Source organism: Bos indicus, chromosome 3, assembly GCF_029378745.1.
Source record: "Bos indicus isolate NIAB-ARS_2022 breed Sahiwal x Tharparkar chromosome 3, NIAB-ARS_B.indTharparkar_mat_pri_1.0, whole genome shotgun sequence".
Taxonomy (NCBI): Eukaryota; Metazoa; Chordata; class Mammalia; order Artiodactyla; family Bovidae; genus Bos; species Bos indicus.
This window is the reverse complement of record NC_091762.1, coordinates 100,873,367-100,892,570: the sequence shown is the minus strand read 5'-3', so window position 1 is coordinate 100,892,570 and position 19,204 is coordinate 100,873,367. Positions and strand designations below refer to the sequence as shown.

Genomic DNA, 19,204 nt, shown 5'->3' with positions numbered 1-19,204 from the left:
ACCAGACCACCTGATCTGCCTCTTGAGAAATCTGTATGCAGGTCAGGAAGCAACAGTTAGAACTGGACAGGGAACAACAGACTGGTTCCACATAGGAAAAGGAGTACGTCAAGGCTGTATATTGTCACCCTGCTTATTTAACTTCTATGCAGAGTACATCATGAGAAACGCTGGACTGGAAGAGGCACAAGCTGGAATCAAGATTGCCGGGAGAAATATCAATAACCTCAGATATGCAGATGACACCACCCTTATGGCAGAAAGTGAAGAGGAACTCAAAAGCCTCTTGATGAAAGTGAAAGAGGAGAGTGAAAAAGTTGGCTTGAGGCTCAACATTCAGAAAACAAAGATCATGGCATCCGGTCCCACTTCATGGGAAATAGATGGGGAAACAGTGGAAACAGTGTCAGACATTATTTTGGGGGGCTCCAAAATCACTGCAGATGGTGACTGCAGCCATGAAATTAAAAGACGCTTACTCCTTGGAAGGAAAGTTATGACCAACCGAGATAGCATATTCAAAAGCAGAGACATTACTTTGCCAACAAAGGTCCGTCTAGTCAAGGCTATGGTTTTTCCTGTGGTCATGTATGGATGTGAGAGTTGGACTGTGAAGAAGGCTGAGCGCCGAAGAATTGATGCTTTTGAACTGTGGTGTTGGAGAAGATTCTTGAGAGTCCCTTGGACTGCAAGGAGATCCAACCAGTCCATTCTGAAGGAGATCAGCCCTGGGATTTCTTTGGAAGGAATGATGCTGAAGCTGAAACTCCAGTACTTTGGCCACCTCATGTGAAGAGTTGACTCATTGGAAAAGACCCTGATGCTGGGAGGGATTGGGGGCAGGAGGAGAAGGGGATGACAGAGGATGAGATGGCTGGATGGCATCACTGACTCAATGGACGTGAGTCTGAGTGAACTCCGGGAGTTGGTGATTGACAGGGAGGCCTGGCGTGCTGCGATTCATGGGGTAGAAAAGAGTCGGACACGACTGAGCGACTGATCTGATCTGATCTGATCTGAACTATTTCTCAGTAAAGTGCTTATTAAAAAGAAAAAAAAAGTACCCTGATACTTTGTTCTGGAATAGGAGTCCAGGTTTTATAGGTTTCACAATACACACTAAAATACAGAATTATCTCATGGGGGTACTTTAGTTATCTCAAGAGACTGGAAAAGTCATCAGCCTACAAATCCTCCTTCCAATTATATTTCCAAACAAAACAAGGACTACCATAAGAAGAAATTAAGAGCCTTCTACTGTAGCCCAACAGAAATACTCTTAATGTGAAAATGAAAAGGTTGTCAGCCACTGCCACACTGGAGCTGAATAGATTTTCCACTTACCAGAGGTAAGAGACAGGGGCCATTGTGCCATTTGGCTTTACATTCTTTTCCCTTTATAAATATACATACAAACACTCATGTCACCTCTATTTACACACACCTCAGTTCTTCCCTAAACAGATTTCACTAACATCCAAAATATCTAAGTCATTTTCTTAGAAATAACTGAAATTAATCTGTTTTATAGTATTTTTAAAATAAGAAGATGATTAACAGTCAAAGGAACTCTCTGAAGCTCACAAATGGTATTAAGTGTAAATCCAACCTATTTTGCTTCTAAAAGGGTATTTTTTCTAATTTCAGTAACAGATGTTTTATATATCTTTTCTAGTGCTTTTAGGTCAGGGCTTTATAACCTCAGCACTATTAACATTTTGGGCCAGACAATTTTTGGTGGTGGACGGCTATCCTGTGCATTGTAGAACTGTTAGTGGTATCCTCTACCCACTAGATGCCAGTAGTACCCCTGCCCAGTTGTGACATTATCTCCAGACATTGCTAAATATCTCTTAGGAAGGCAAAACTGACCCCAGTTGAGAACAACTGCCCTAGTTCATCAGGCTTAATTATTTCTGGGCTTCCCTGGTGGGCCAGTGGCATCCACACTTTCAGTACAGTGGGCCTGGATTCAATCCCTGGTTGGAGAAAATCCCACATGTCGCATGTTGTGGCCAAAAACAAGGAAAATGACAAATTATCTAATTGTAATTCATGAGGCTACTGAACCACAAAGTATACAATAAATACCATGAGGTTTGATAGTCATGGCTTTCTATCCTTCATATATAGCCAAGCAGTCTTTGTTACTTATCTAAAGACAGGCTTCAGAACTAAATTGAACAGATTAATATAACTAAAAATCGATTCTTAAGGAGGAATGACCAGAGGGTGCTAAATCCTAAAACTGAACTATTTTAAAGGAATATAAATAAGCTGCATAAATCCACATTCTTGGGACTTCCCTGGCGGTCCAGTGTTTAGGGCTCCACGCTTCTGATGCGGGGGCACAGGCTTGATCCCTGGTCAGGAAACTAAGATCCCACATGCCACGTGGTGCAGCCAAAAAAAAAAACAAAAAAATAAAAAGTTCACATTCTTTAATATGAAATCATCCATCAGCCAGTTTTCTTTTGCTATCTAAGGCAACTAAAAGTCCTTAAGCTACCTGCATAATTCATACCTCCCACACCAGAAGTTAAATATTTTCTTTTATTGCTACTGATACATATTTTTTTATTTAACCTGACCTTTAAAGCTCTGTAATCATTTGTACTTTGTAATCAAAGATAAAAACTAACCATCACCTAGCTGTGCACTACAGAGCTAGTAGACCAGAGGCTGGAAAACTTTTTCTGTAAAGGGACAGACAATAAATATCTTGGGCTTTGAAGTTATATGGTCTCTGTTGTAACTACTCAACTCTGTCATTGTAGCACAAAAGCAGCCATAAAACATACATTACCAAATAAGTGTAGATGTGGTCCAATAAAACTTATTTACCAATGCAAAAGGCAGGCAAGATTGGTCCAAAACCCTGTATCAGAATACTACATGTGAGAAAAAATAAAAATATTGATTCCTCTCTTTCCCGATGATGTTTTCATCATAAAATTAAACTAAGAACTTTCTAAAATACCATTAACTTTTGTTGTTGCTGTTCAGTTGCTAAGTCGTGTCCGACTCTTTGTGACCCCATGGACTGCAGCACAAGGTCCTCTGTCCTCCACTATCTCCCAGTGTTTTTTCAAATTTATGTCTATTGAGTCTGTGATGCTATCTAACTATCTCATCCTCTGCCACCGCCTTCTCCTTTGGCCTTCAATCTTTGCCAGCATCAGGTTCTTTTCCAATGAGTTGACTCAGCTGGCATCAGGGGGCCAAAGTATTGGGACTTCAGCATCAGTCCTTCCAATGAATATTTAGGGTTGATTTCCTTTAAGATTGACTGGTTTGATCTTCTTACAGTCCACGACACTCTCAAGAGTCTTCTCTAGCACCACAATTTGAAAGCATCAATTGTTCCGAGTTCAGCCTTTTTTATAGTCCAACTCACACATCCATACATGACTACTAGAAAAACCATACCTTTGACTATACAGACTTTCATAGGCAACATTCTTTCTAATATGCTAAGTTTGTCATAGTTTTCCTTCCAAGGAGCAGTATCTTTTAATTTCATGGCTGCAGTCACTGTTCACAGTAATACTGGAATTCAAGAAAATAAAATCTGTCACTGCTTCCAATTTTTCCCCTTTTAACTAGCTTTCTTCAATTAACAAGCTTTCTCCTATTTAGTAACAGGCATTCACAGTGGGATAATGCTGCACCCTATTGCCTTAAATGAAGAAAAAGAGCCAACTATGAAATCAGGCTCAGGATTGAGATTTGTACTTACCACTATACAGAAGCCTGACCCAAGAAATTAAATCCTTTAGGTTCAGATCCAGAACCTAAACAAACCCAGCAGAAACAATGTCAGACCTGTATATTAAAACACATCCACAAGCTAGAAAACTGCAAGGTAAAACCTATCTCCCTGAATATAGGCTCTCAATATAAAATTATAAATCACAGAAAAAATGAAATTCCAGCAGGTCAAAAGACCAAATAGTAAGATATCCATACCCTAAGACTTGCAACTAATCTGAAAGGGACTAAAAACAAACAAAAAAGTTTAATGGTCAAAATTTACTCATCTCTATGCAAATCTACTAGAAAACCTATACTAATAACATTCTCTTTTTTCAAATTTTTATTTATTTATTTTTGGTTGCACTGGGTCTTCGTTGCTGTGAACAGGCTTTCTTCAGCTGCAGCAAGCAGGGGCTGCTCTTCATTGCACTGCACAGGCTTCTCACTGCGGTGGCTCCTCCTGTTGCGGAGCATGAGCTCTCCGGGCACAGGCTTTAGCAGCTGCAGCATGTTGGGCTCAGTAGTTGTGGTGCCGGGGCTTAGTTGCTCTGTGGCATGTGGGATCTTCCCAGATCAGGGATCAAACCTGTGTCCCCTACATTGGCAGGCAGATTCTTAACCACTGGACCAGCAGGGAAATCTCAACAATAATTTTCTAGTAAAATATAATTACTGAAATTGACTTAGAAAAAACAAAAATTTATACAGTTAAACTAAAAGGAAAGAAAAAATTTTCAAAGTACTTGGCCAAGATTTGACAGAAGAATTCAATCAAATATTCAAGAAGTAAATTATTCCAATAATATTTCAATTGTTACAAAGCATAGGGGAAAAAGCTTCAAAATTATTTTTATGAACCAAGTATAACATTCCTAACAAAACCTAAAAACAGAAGCATGAGAGAAAAACACAGCCTATTCTCATAAATACTGGGATATAAACACCCCAGCAAAAAGAAGTTAGCAGCTCATTAAAGAATAATATACCACAAATGCAAAGATAATTTACTATTAGACTACTTACTAATATAATTCACTTTCCTGACAGCAAAAGACAAAAATACATGCATCATCATATATATTACAGTTCTTCAGAGAAACAGAACAGGATATATAGAGACAAAAAGATTTATCACAAGGAATTGGCTCACACAATTACAGAGCCTGATAAGTTCCAAGATCTGCAGTTGGTAACATGGAGACCCAGGAAAGCCAATGGTGTAATTTCTGTCTGAGTCTGAAGCCCTGAGAACCAGGAGAGCCAATGGGATAAGTTCCAGTCCAAAACACGGCAGTTCAGTTCAGTCACTCCGTCCTGTCCAACTCATTGTGACCCCATGGACTACAGCATGCCAGGCCTCCCTGTCCATCACCAACTCCCAGAGTTTACTCAAACTCATGTCCATTGAGTCGGTGATGGCATCCAACCACCTCATCCTCTGTTCCCTTCTCCTCTGGCCTTCAATCCTTCCCAGCATCAGGGTCTTTTCAAATGAGTCAGTTCTTCACATCAGATGGCCAAACTATTGGAGTTTCAGCTTCAACATCAGTCCTTCCAATGAATATTCAGGACTGTATTTCCTTTAGGACGAATTGGTTGGATCTCCTTGCAGTCCAAGGGACTCTCAAGAGTCTTCTCCAACACCACAGTTCAAAAGCATCAATTCTTCGGTACTCAGCTTTCTTTATAGCCCAACTCTCACATCCATACATGACTACAGGAAAAACTACAGCTTTGACTAGACGAACCTTTGATGGCAAAGGTCTCTGCTTTTGAATACACCTTTAGTAAAATCTTTAATAAAACGTCTCTGCTTTTTAATATGTCATCTAGGTTGTTCATAGTTTTTCTTCCAAGGAGTAAGCATCTTTTCATTTCATGGCTGCAGTCACCATCTGCAGTGATTTTGGAGCCCCAAAAAATAAAGTTTTTCACTGTTCCCACTGTTTCCCCATCTATTTACCATGAAATGATGAGACCAGATGCCATGATCTTAGTTTTCTGAATTTGAGCTTTCATTTCAGTTCAGTCACTCCATCGTGTGTGACACTTTGTGACCCCATGAACCACAGCGTTCCAGGCCTCCCTGTCCATCACCAACTCCCGGAGTTCACCCAAAACCATGTCCATCGAGTCAGTGATCCCATCGAATCATCTCATCCTCTTCTTCTCCTGCCCTCAATCTTTTCCAGCATCAGGGTTTTTTCAAATGAGTCAGCTCTTCACATGAGGTGGCCAAAGTACTGGAGTTTCAGCTTTAGCATCATTCCTTCCAAAGAAATCCCAGGGCTGATCTCCTTCAGAATGGACTGGTTGGATCTCCTTGCAGTCCAAGGGACTCTCAAGAGTCTTCTCCAACACCACAGTTCAAAAGCATCAATTCTTCGGCGCTCAGCCTTCTTCACAATCCAACTCTCACATCCATACATGACCACTGGAAAAACCATAGCCTTGACTAGACGGACCTTTGTGGGCAAAGTAATGTCTCTGCTTCTTAATATGCTGTCTAGGTTGGTCATAACTTTTCTTCCAAGGAGTAAGCATCTTTTAATTTCATGGCTGCAGTCACCATCTGCAGTGATTCTGGAGCCCAAAAAAAGAAAGTCTGACACTGTTTCCACTGTTTCCCCATCTATTTCCCATGAAGTGATGGGACCAGATGCCATGATCTTAGTTTTCTGAATGTTGAGCCTCAAGCCAACTTTTTCACTCTCCACTTTCACTTTCATCAAGAGGCTTTTGAGTTCCTCTTCACTTTCTGCCATAAGGGTGGTGTCATCTGCATATCTGAGGTTATTGATATTTCTCCCGGCAATCTTGATTTCAGCTTGTGCCTCTTCCAGTCCAGCGTTTCTCATGATGTACTCTGCATAGAAGTTAAATAAGCAGGGTGACAATATTCAGCCTTGGCGTACTCCTTTTCCTATGTGGAACCAGTCTGTTGTTCCATGTCCAGTTCTAACTGTTGCTTCCTGACCTGCATACAGATTTCTCAAGAGGCAGGTCAGGTGGTCTGGTATTCCCATCTCTTTCAGAATTTTCCACAGTTTATTGTGATCCACAAGTCAAAGGCTTTGGCATAGTCAATAAAGCAGAAATAGATGTTTTTCTGGAACTCTCTTGCTTTTTCCATGATCCAGCGGATGTTGGCAATTTGATCTCTGGTTCCTCTGCCTTTTCTAAAACCAGCTTGAACATCAGGAAGTTCATGGTTCACGTATTGCTGAAGCCTGGCTTGGAGAATTTTGAGCATTACTTTACTAGCGTGTGAGATGAGTGCAATTGTGTGGTAGTTTGAGTATTCTTTGGCATTGACTTTCTTTGGGATTGGAATGAAAACTGACCTTTCCCAGTCCTGTGGCCACTGCTGAGTTTTCCAAATTTGCTGGCATATTGAGTGCAGCAGTTTCACAGCATCATCTTTCAGGATTTGAAATAGCTCAACTGGAATTCCATCACCTCCAGTAGCTTTGTTCATAGTGATGCTTTCTAAGGCCCACTTGACTTCACATTCCAGGATGTCTGGCTCTAGGTGAGTGATCACACTATCGTGATTATCTTGGTCATGAAGATCTTTTTTGTTCTTCTGTGTATTCTTGCCACCTCTTCTTAATATCTTCTGCTTCTGTTAGGTCCATACCATTTCTGTCCTTTATCGAGCCCATCTTTGCATGATATGTTCCCTTGGTATCTCTAATTTTCTTGAAGAGATCTCTAGTCTTTCCCATTCTGTTGTTTTCCTCTATTTCTTTGCATTGATCGCTGAAGAAGGCTTTCTTATCTCCTCTTGCTATTCTTTGGAACTCTGCATTCAGATGCTTATATCTTTCCTTTTCTCCTTTGTTTTAGGGATGGCAATCTGCTTTACTCGTCTACTGATTCAAATGATAATCTTATTCAAAATGTAGTCTCAGAGACTTACTCAGAATAAAATTTGACCAAATATCTAGGCACCATCTGGCCCAGTTAAGTCAACATATAAAATTAGCCATCATGCTAGAGATTTTGAAAAGACATACAGTAAAAGTCATCATCCATACTGCATAAAAATAGTTCTTAACACAAAATAGGAGGTTTTTTTTATTACAATTTTGAAGATCGAACAGAAAAAGAAATATCTACTTCGACCCCCAAATCATATCATGTTTAATTAGGAAACACTACAGGTATTCCCGTTAAAGTCAGGAACAAAGACAAGATGTCAAATACCAATATTATTTAACACTTTAGGAAGTATTAGTCAGTGCTGTTTATTGAGAAAAAGTGAGATAAAAAATGGGAAATAAATTTATCATCATTCACAGATATGACTATATATCTGGAAAATCAAAGTGAATCAACTGAAAATCTATTGCAAACATTAAAAAAAACTCAATACACTGGATGCATCAAAGATTAATGTGTAAAAATTAGTAGTCTTCACAAGCAAACAACAAACAGAAGATATAACGGAAGTGCGGTTGACATTTACAATTGCAACAGACAAAAATGAATATCCAACAGCAGAAGAAATGTGGAATTTTTTTTAAATTTTTAATGTCTACAAAGAGACACAAAATACTTGAACATATGAAAAGGTATGCCATATGCTTATATAAAAAGATTCACTATCATCATAAAGATAATAATTCTCTAAATTAATCTATAAATTTACCAAAATCTCAATAAAAGGGTAATAGGATATTTTTAGAAACTGACAAATGCATTTTAAAACTCACAATAAAAATCAGGAAGAATTGCCAAGAAAATTCTGGAAAGGAATAATAATTATGAAGAAGACTAGACTAACCAGATATTAAAATAAAATTGAAATGATTAAATTATTATAACAGTGTATTATGGTAGACAGGCCAATACAACAGAATAAAGTCTAGAAAGATACCAAAATACATACTGAGGACAATTCAGGATAGAACAGAGGTGACACTTCCAATCAGTGAGAAAAATATTAAATATACATTAAATGTTGCTGGTACAACTGAGTAGACATTTTAAAAAACAAATTCCAGATAGATCAAACATTTAAACATAAGTGGTAATACCATCAAAGTGATAAGAAAAAAATTATAGTGTTATTTATAACATAGGAGTATAGAGAGATTTTTTAAATAATAAAAGAAACAGAAGACAATAAAAAACAAACTGAACTATTTCTACATTGCAAAAATTGTTAAAAACTAGCTTAAAAAGCACTACAGTCTTAGAAAATATAATTCATAGCACACATAAAAAGTTCTACAAAACTAAGATACTTGTAGAAGAATAAGTACTATATGCCATGTAGAATTCTAAGCACTCAGGATACAGCAGTGCAGAGATAAAGAGATTTAAAAGTTAGTGTAAGTTCTGCTGTAAGTTCTGTAAGATTTAAAAGGTAGTGTAAGTTCTGCCCTCATAGAACTTATACTACCTCTACCATGGAGTAGGTAAGTAGGTAAATAATAGATAACTGATATATAAACATCCACACACACATACACATACAGACATACATGTATTTGCTTACATAAGTACAAAATATCTCTAGAAGGACATATAAGAAAGCACTGAATACCAGTTACCTAGAGAGAAGAAAACTGAGGGGCAGAAAAAAGCAAATGATTTTTCACTGAATAACCTTTTACACCTTTTAAGTTTATACTATGTGATTTTTAAAATAAATTCAACTAAAATTACACAAAATTAGATGTTCAAAGAAAAGCAGGAACAGGATATTTGAAACAAAAGAGAAGTGCATTTAAGAAACACAAATAGAAAGTCTACAAAACTCTCATCACAAGAAAGAAAAAAGAATCTGCAAATACATGACGTGATGGACGTTAACTAAACCTATTATGGTAATCATTTCACAATATATATTCATATGAAATCATATTATACACCGAAAATTAATACACTTTTATATGCCAACTGTATCTTAATAAAACCTAAAAGAAAAAAGCCAAAAAAAGAGATAGTCTAGAAAAGAAAAACATAGCAACTGAAATTAAAAAGTCTCAAAGGTAGTTTCAATTATAGAGTAGGCCCCAAATGAAAAGAAAGTAAACAGGGAAATAGACTGAAAATCACCACCACACTCCCCCCTAAAAAAACTAGCACAAAAAGGCAAAGAAATAAAAACACGAGAGAAAAATTAAGAGACATGAAAGATAGCATGAGACAATCCAATATGTATGTAATGGGACCTTAAGAGGCCAAAAAAAAGAGCAGAATTTTAAAAGATAAAATGTCCAAGAATTTTCTAGAATTTAAGACACATGAGTTCTTAAAATGAAGGAGTAAACCACATTCTAAGCAGAATAAATAAAAATAAATCAGCTCCGAGACCAATATAATCAAAACTGAACAAAGAAGAAAAAATAATTCTAAAAAGAAAGAAAAGGCTGATTAACTAAAAAGGGTAACAACCAAACTAACAACTAACTTAGCAACAGCAAACATGGATTTGATCCCTAGTCCAGGAAGATTTTACATGCTGCGGAGCAACTAATTAAAAAAAGAAGAAAAAAGGGAAGAATAATTTTAATGTGCTGAAGCAAATACTGTCCTAAATTCTATACTCATTAAATTATCATTTAAGAGTTTATTCAGTGTAAAGACAGAAGTAATAACAATAAATATAAACAGATTACAATTTCTCTGTCTCTTTATGGGCAAATTTAATTTTGGATCAAAAAAAGTAAATATAAAACTATTTCATAGGACACATAAAAAATGTACTATCACAGACAGAATAAAAATAGAGATAGGAAAAGACATACTGGGAAAATAATAACCAAAACAACAGATAAATGCATACAGTGAGGAAGAAGGTACATAATATTGATATCAGATAAAGTAGAAATCAAAGCTAACAGCATAAAGTGGGACAAAAATAGAGAACTAGCATTTATAAAATATACAATCTATCTGTAGTATACAATCTAATAATAACATGAATTTCTATTAATATATAGTTCACAAAATGGACTATAAACAAAATAACCACACTGACAGAAACACAAGGAGAATCTATAAACACATTAGGAAATATTAATAGACTTTTTTCAAAGAAATATATTAGACTATAATAAATAAGGTCATATAACATTTGAATAACAATACAAAAGCTTAATCTAATAGAGGTACACAGAACTTTATGCAATCAAACAAAACATAAATTCATATTTGTTTCAAATATATTTGTGGCATTCAAAAAAATCTGACCTTGTACTATATCAAAACAAAATCTAAATTATATTCCAGAGGCTTCCTTGATGGTCCAGTGGTTAAGAATCTGCCTTGTTGGACATCCCTGGTGGTTCAGTGGTTAAGAATTCGCCTTGCACATGGGCACATGGGTTCGATCCCTGGTCCAGGAAGATTCCACATGACACAGGGCAGGTAGGCCCTTGTGCAACAACTAATGAGCCTGAGCTCCAGACCTTGCAAGCTGCCACTACTGAGCCCACCTGCTCTAGAGTCCCTGAGCTGAAACAAGAGAAGCCACTGCAAAGAGAAGCCCGCACACTGCAACTAGAGAAAGCCTGCCTGCAGCAATGAAGACCCTACACAGCCAAAAATAAACAAACAAACAACTTGTTAAAAAAAAAAAAGAATGTGCTTTGCAATGCAGAGGACTCAGGTGATCAGAACTAAGATTCCACATGCCGAGGATCAACTAAGCCCCTGTAGACCACAACCAATGAGCGCTTGTGCCACAACTCAAGAGTCCCTGCCTGCACTGCAATGAAAGATCCTGCGTAACCCAATTAAGACCCAACATAGGACTTCCCTGGTGGTGCAGTGGATAAGAATCTGCCTGCCCATGCAGGAAACATGGGTTTGATCCCTAGTGCAGGCAGACTCTACATGCTGTGGAGCAACTAAGCCCGTGCACCACAACTACTGAGCCCACAAGCCCTCCTAGGGACTTCAAGCCACAACTACTGAAGGCCGTGTGCGTAGAGCCTGAGCTCCACAAGAGAAGCCACCACAGTAAGAAGCCTGTGCACCACAACAAGTAGCCCCTGCTGGTCCTAACTAGAAAAAGCCCACAGGCAGCAACAGAGCCAGAGCAACCAAAAAAATACATGAAATAATTAAAAAGAAAGAGCCAACACAGCCAAATAAATAAATATTTAAAAAAATAAATTATACTCCAAAGACAGACTTCATATAAGCCATTTTCTGTGATCATGATGCACTAAAATTAAAAATTAAATATCAATTACCCAAAAGAAAATTCACCATGTAGACATTTTAAAATTTCATTTAAATAATTCTCATATCAAAACGAAATCAAACCAAACTACATTTAGAAGTGATGAGACCACACTGAAAACCTGTGATATGGCCAAGTCTAGAGGAAACTTTAAAGCTTAAGTGTATATACGAGAAAAAATAAACACTGGGAAAAACTGAGATAAGAATAAAATTCAAAAAGCTACAAAAAGAACAAACATCACTAGATCTAATAAGAAAGTAAACAAAAGAAAAGTAATACAGATAGAAGTAGAAAATAGTGAACCATAACACAAACAGAAGATAATCAGCAGAATCAAAGGTAATAAGCTGACTGCCAGGTTCCGCCCAGGGTGGAGTTATCAACAGGTGTGGAAACAGAGACAAACTTCCCTGGGACAGGTACAAGGGCAAAGGCAGGACCAGTGAGACTTCATAGCTATCCCACAGGTCCCAGAATCCTATATTTCTTAAGCCTTCAGTTTATCAATAAACGATACCTCTTTTCCCCCCCCCCCGTTTTTGGCCACATCATGTGGCTTATGGTATCTTAGTTCCCCGACCAGAGGCTGAACCCAGACCTTGGTAGTGAAAGCACCGAGTCCTAACCATTGGATCTCCAGGGAATTCCCAACTAGCTCAATTTTTTTTTTTTAAGCAAATCCTTTGAGAAGAAACCTAAAATAAATTTGTGTTGTTTTATTTTTAAAATAGAAGACACAAATAAACCATATTAGAGGAAGGAGGCAGATATTGATACGGTACAAATTACACTAATTACACTTAGGTTTGTCTGCAAACAGAAGACCAAATATTAAAAGTCTTAAGATTTTTTTCTCACAAAGAGACTCTAGGAGATAGTACAGAACCAGGCCGCTCTCTTCCATGTAGGCATAGAAGATGCAGGCTCTGTCTTGTTGCTCTGCCACAAATGGCCTCCATTTGTAGGGTCACACTATGATCAAAATGTACAACAGCAAATATGAAGGAAAAACGGATATAAGAAGTGGCAAAGGAAGATTTCCAAAAGCTCCCATACGACAATTCTGCTCACATCCTATTGGACAGAACTACTCATTTAGTTAAACCTAGCTATAAGTAAAGCTAGGAAATGGCATCAGTGTGTCCAACTAAAAGATCTATTAATATGGAAGAAGAAAATACAGCTATTGCGGAAACAAAAAACCTGTGCCACATCAATTACATACAGTATTTATGCCCACAAATCTGAAAATTTAAGTAAGATTAATTATATCCTAAGAAAATAAAATTAACAAAAATTACTTAAGAAAGGAAAGATCCCACACAATGTGAAGCAATTAAGCGTGCTCTCCTCAACTAATGAACCAACATGCTCTGGAGCCCACACGACACAACTAGAGAGTCTATGCACCTCAAAGAAAGATCCTGAATGAAGCAACTAAGACCCAATGCAGCCAAATAAATATTGAATGGAAAAAAAAATTTTTTTTTTGGCCATGCCACAGGGCTGGTGGGTTCTCAGTTCCCCAAACACAGATAAAACACAGGCTCAGCGGTGACAGCACCGAGTCCTAACCACTGGATGACAAGGGAATTCCAGGCACAAAAGGACAAATATTATAATTCCATTATATGAGGTTCCTAGGATAGACATATTCATAGAGACATAAAGTAGAACAGATATTAACATGGGCTAAAGGTACTAGAGGGAGTTTTTTTTTTAATGCATACAAAGTTTCCATTTTGGATGATGAAAAATTCTGGAGCAGTGGAAGAGGCTCCTATGTTATTTTAATTTTTGATCAGTATGGATTATTTTTATAGTTAAAATAAATAAAATATCTTGCAAGTTAATAGATAGCTCAAGAGGAGTTTACAATACTACTCAAGATCCACAGCGTCCTGACAAGGCAAAGCCTACATCCTAATGAAACACAGCTGTGAACTCTGCAGTAAAACTGACCCTCAACAAGACAATATGAGAAAAACTGTTGCATCACTCACCTTGAACACTTCAGAGAAGAAGCCAGACCCTATTTTTTCACAGGTGAAGTCATCTAAACGTGTCAGTCTGGAAAAGGCACTTATAAGAGCTCGATATGAGGAGGGCCAAATTCTTCCCACTTGGGTCATGTTCCCATCCCCTCCACCACCTCCTTCAAAATCCTCAAGACGCTCCACACGTGGAGGAAATCCTGCAATTGAATTCCGTTTGCTCCGATCCATAGTCTTCAATAATCACTTTTTTCTTCTTTTAAGAATGAATTCCATACATAATAAGTTTTTGTTGAATTTTACTTCTCTTCTGGCTCGACACTAAACAAGAGATCAAAATAATATTTCATTAAAACCATTAATAAAAATTAAACACATGCATACAGTAAACTATTAATGAAAAAGTATTGCCTCTCTTATATTCTAGTTACTGATTTTCAGATCTAAAAAACATTTTATGCCTTTACCTTCAAAAAACAATGATATAGCCATGATTTACTGAGCACCTACTATCTACGAAACAGTATGAGAGCTGTACATATGTTATGTCATTTGATTCTCAAGTAACCCATGATACAAAGATTATAATGCTTATTTTGCAGAGAGGTCAAATAATCATACAGTCACTAAATGACAGAGATAAAACTAAAATGCCAGACTGTCTGATTCAAAAACTTGTACTCCTGCCAATGCCCTTCACAGTCTCATATAATTTTCTCTTCATTTGAAAAAGTCAAGTGCAAATATATAAAACAAGGATGACAATATTTTACTTTTTAAAATTATATAATTTTAAAAGAAAAAAACTATATCCAAAGGCAATTTAAAAAGCCACTCTTGATTAAACAACCCAGTCTAGCAGAAATGACCACAGAAGGCTCTACCATTCTGGTACCTGACAAAGAATAAAAAAAAAAGCCCACTTTTTCTTTTAGTCTGTCTCCACTACTTTTTCCCACAAGAATCAATTATATTTAGGTTTAATTAATCCATTTTGAGTTTAGTTTGGTGTTAAAGAATGTTCTAATTTAATTTTCTTACATGTAGCTGTCCAGCTTTCCCAGCACTTATAAAACTCTTAGAGGAAAATATAGGCAGAACACTTGAAATAAATTATAGAATTACTTTTTCCATTGGTCTCCTAGAATAATGGAAATAAACAAATGGGACCAAGTTAAATCCAAAAGCTTTTAAACAGCAAAGGACACCATAAAAAAGAAAGAAAGAAAGAAAGAAAACAACCTATAAAATGGGAGAAAATATTTGCCAACAATGCAATGACTAAGTGATTAATCCCCAAAATTTACAACAGCTCATGCAGCTCAATTAAAAAAAAAAAAATTGGGCAGAAGATCTAGACAGACATTTCTCCAAAGACACACAGATGGCCAAAAAGTACATGAAAAGATGCTCAACATTGCTACTTATTAGAGAAATGCAAATCAAAGCTACATGATATCAGGCTTCCCTGGTGGCTCAATGGTAAAGAATCTGCCTGCCAATGCAGGAGACATGGGTTTGAACCCTGATCCAGGAAGATCCCATATGCTGTGGAGCAACTAAAAGCTCTTCGCTGTAACTCCTGAGCCTGTGTTCTGGAGTCTGGGAGCCGCAACTACTGAATCCACGCACTGCAACTAATGAAGCCCAAGTGCCCTAGAACCCATGTTCCACAACACGTGAAGCCACCGCAATGAGAAGCCCTGGCACTGCAACTAGAGAGTAGACCCTGCCTGCTGCAACTAGAGGAAACCTGTGCAGCAACAAAGACCCAGCACAGTCAGAAATAAACACATTTTAAATATATATATATTACCTCATACCAGTCAGATAAATACTGGAGAGGGTGTAGAAAGAAGGGAACTCTCCTGTACTGTTGGTGGAAATGGTACAGTTACTATACAGAACAGCATGGAGGTTCCTGAAGAAACTAAAAATACAGCTACCATATGATCCAACAATTCCATTCCTGGGATTTTTCTCAAACCTGAGAAAACCATGGTTCCAAAGGATACATGCACTCTAATGTTCATTTCAGTGCCATTTACAATAGCCAAGACATTGAAGCAACCTAAATATCCACTGACAGATGAATGGATAAAGATGTGGTACATATATACAATGGAATATTACTCAGCAACTAAAAAGAATGAAATAGTTAGGACCAACCTAGACAGCATATTAAAAAGCAGAGACATTACTTTGCCAACAAAGGTCCATCTAGTCAAGGCTATGGTTTTTCCAGTGGTCATGTATGGATGTGAGAGTTGGACTGTGAAGAAGGCTGAGCGCCGAAGAATTGATGCTTTTGAACTGTGGTGTTGGAGAAGACTCTTGAGAGTCCCTTGGACTGCAAGGAGATCCAACCAGTCCATCTTAAAGGAGATCAGTCCTGGGTGTTCACTGGAAGGACTGATGTTGAAGCTGAAACTCCAATAATCTGGCCACCTGATGCAAAGAGCTGACTCATTGGAAAAGACCCTGATGCTGGGAAAGATTGAGGGCAGGAGGAGAAGGGGACAACAGAGGATGAGATGGTTGGATGGCATCATCGACTCGATGGACATGAGTTTGGGTAGACTCCAGGAGTTGGTGATGGACAGGGAGGCCTGGCATGCTGCAGTTCATGGGGTCACAAAGAGTTGGATATGACTGAGCAACTGAACTGAACTGAACTGAGTCCCATTTGCAGCAAATGGATGCATCTGGAGATATCACGCAAACTGAAGTAAGCCAGACAGAGAAAGACAAATATGATATCACTTATATGTGGAATCTAAAAAAAAGAGAGAAAGATACAAATGAACTTATTTATAAAACAGAAATAGACCCACAGATATAGAAAACGAATTTATGATTACCAAAGGGGAAAGGTGGGAAGGGATAAATTAGGAGCTTGGGATTAACAGATATACACTGCTATATATAAAACAGATAATCAATAAGGGCCTACTGTATAGCACAGGGAACTATATTCAACACTTTTTAATAACATATAAGGGGAAAGATTCCAAAACAGAATAGAGATATATACATGTATAATGGAATCACTGTGCTGTATTCCTGAAACTAACACAATACTGTAAATCAGCTGCTGCTAAGTCACTTCAGTCGTGTCCGACTCTGTGTGACCCCATAGACGGCAGCCCACCAGGCTCCCCCGTCCCTGGGATCCTCCAGGCAAGAACACTGGAGTGGGATGCCATTTCCTTCTCCAGTGCATGAAAGTGAAAAGTGAAAGTGAAGTCACTCAGTCATGTCCGACTTCTAGCGACCCCATGGATTGCAGCCTACCAGGCTCCCCTGTCCATGGGATTTGCCAGGCAAGAGTACTGGAGTGGGTTGCCATTGCCTTCTCCGTAAGTCAGCTATACGTCAATAAATTTTTTAAAGAAAAAAAAAGATATATATACCCCAATGTTCATTGCAGCACTATTTACAATAGCCAAGACATGGAAGCAATCTAAGGCCTTCAACAGATCAATGGATAAAGATGATGTGGTATAATGTGCAATTTTAAAAAAGGGTATAAAGGAACTTATTTACAAAACAGAAACAGAGTCATAAATATAGAAAACAAACTTATGGTTACTAGAGGGGAGAGGGTGAGAGGGAAAATTGGGAGATGTGGATTGATATATGCCCACTACTATATATAAAATAGAGAACTAATAAGGACCTCCTGTATAGCATAAGGGACTCTACTCAATACTCTGTAATATGGGAAAAGAATCTAAAAAAGAGTGAAAATATGTATATGGATAAGTGATTCACTTTGTTGTACAGCAGAAACTAATACAACATTATAAATCAACTATACTCCAATAAAAAAAAAAAGATGTGGGGTATGTGTGTGTGATACACACATACAATGGAATATTACTCAGCCATAAAAATTGAAGTAATGTCATTTTTAGCAACATGGATGGAGCTAGAGATAATCATGTTAAGTGATGCAAGTCAGAGAAAGACAAATACATGATGTCACATAGGTGGAATCTAAAAAAAAAAATGATATAAATGAAATTACTTTCAAAATAGAAATACACTCACAGACATGGAAAACAAACAGTACCAAAGGGGATGGAAGGGGCAGGGTAAATTAGGAGTTTGGCATTAGCAGATACACACTTCAGTTCAGTTCAGTTCAGTCGCTCAGTCATGTCCAACTCTGTGCGACCCCACGAACCTCAGCACACCAGGCCTCCCTGTCCATCACCAACTCCCAGAGTCCACCTAAACCCATGTCCATTGGGTCAGTGATGCCATCCAACCATCTTATCCTCTGTCGTCCCCTTTTCCTTCTGCCCTCAATCTTTCCCAGCATCAAGGTCTTTTCAAATGAGTCAGCTCTTTGCATCAGGTGGCCAAAGTATTGGAGTTTCAGGTTCAACATCATATAAAATAGATAAACAATAAGGACTACTGTATAGCATGGGGAACTATATTCAATATCTTGTAGTAACCTATAATGGAAAAGAATAGACATACATATATATGTAAAACTGGATCACTTTGCTATACACCTAAAAGCAATACAACATTTTAAGTTAACTAAGCTTCAATTAAAAGAAATAGTTTAAAAAATAAAATAGGCTAAAAAAGCAATACTGAGTGGAAGTGGAAAGAAGCAAGCTATAGTTCACAGTATCATTAAAACTGAACTGAAAACAATTTTTAAGAAGTTACCCAAAAAATTATAGGACTATCCCTATAGAATGATACCATTTTCATTTTTTAAATGTATTTTTAAAACATACAAGGGGGCTTCCCGGTGGCTCAGTAGCCACCTGCAAACACGGGAGATGCAGATTCAATCCCTAGTCCAGAAGGATCCCACCTGCCACAGAGCAGCTGGGCCTGGGCCAACTGTTGAGCCCGTGCTCTGGAGCCTGGGAGCCACAGCTGATTGAGCCCGCTGGCAGCATCTACTAAGGCCCACACCCCTGGAGCCCCTGCTTTGCAGCAAGAGAGGCTGCCACAGTGAGAAGCCCACAAACGGAAACCAGAAAGTGGCCCCCACTTGCAGCAATTAGACAAAGGCCCAGGTTGCAGCAAAGACCCAGCACAGTCAAAAGCAAATAAATGAAATAGATAAATAAAAATTATTAGATTAAGCCTGAATGACTCAACTACTGAGCCGGTGAGCCACAACTAGAGAGCCCACACACTTCAGAGTTCTCACACCACAGCTAGAGAGAAGCCAGCATGCCACAACCAAGACCTGATACGGCCAAAATAATTAATT

At 37.9% G+C, this 19,204-nt stretch overlaps 1 protein-coding gene across 11 annotated transcripts in view; it reads right to left on the bottom strand.

The window, feature by feature from the left end:
* TESK2 (testis associated actin remodelling kinase 2) overlaps positions 1–19,204 on the bottom strand; it is a 137,717-nt gene that overhangs the window by 91,162 nt on the left and 27,351 nt on the right. For 8 of the 11 annotated variants that reach the window (XM_070786653.1, XM_070786645.1, XM_070786646.1 and 5 more), the window contains one exon: positions 13,966–14,277. In XM_070786653.1, the coding sequence (XP_070642754.1) occupies positions 13,966–14,187 (222 nt within the window). In that variant the 5' untranslated portion in view covers positions 14,188–14,277. Of the gene's footprint in view, positions 1–13,965; positions 14,278–14,997; positions 15,098–19,204 lie in introns of those variants that run through there. The other 3 variants (XM_070786647.1, XM_070786650.1, XM_070786654.1) reach the window with 2 other exon arrangements.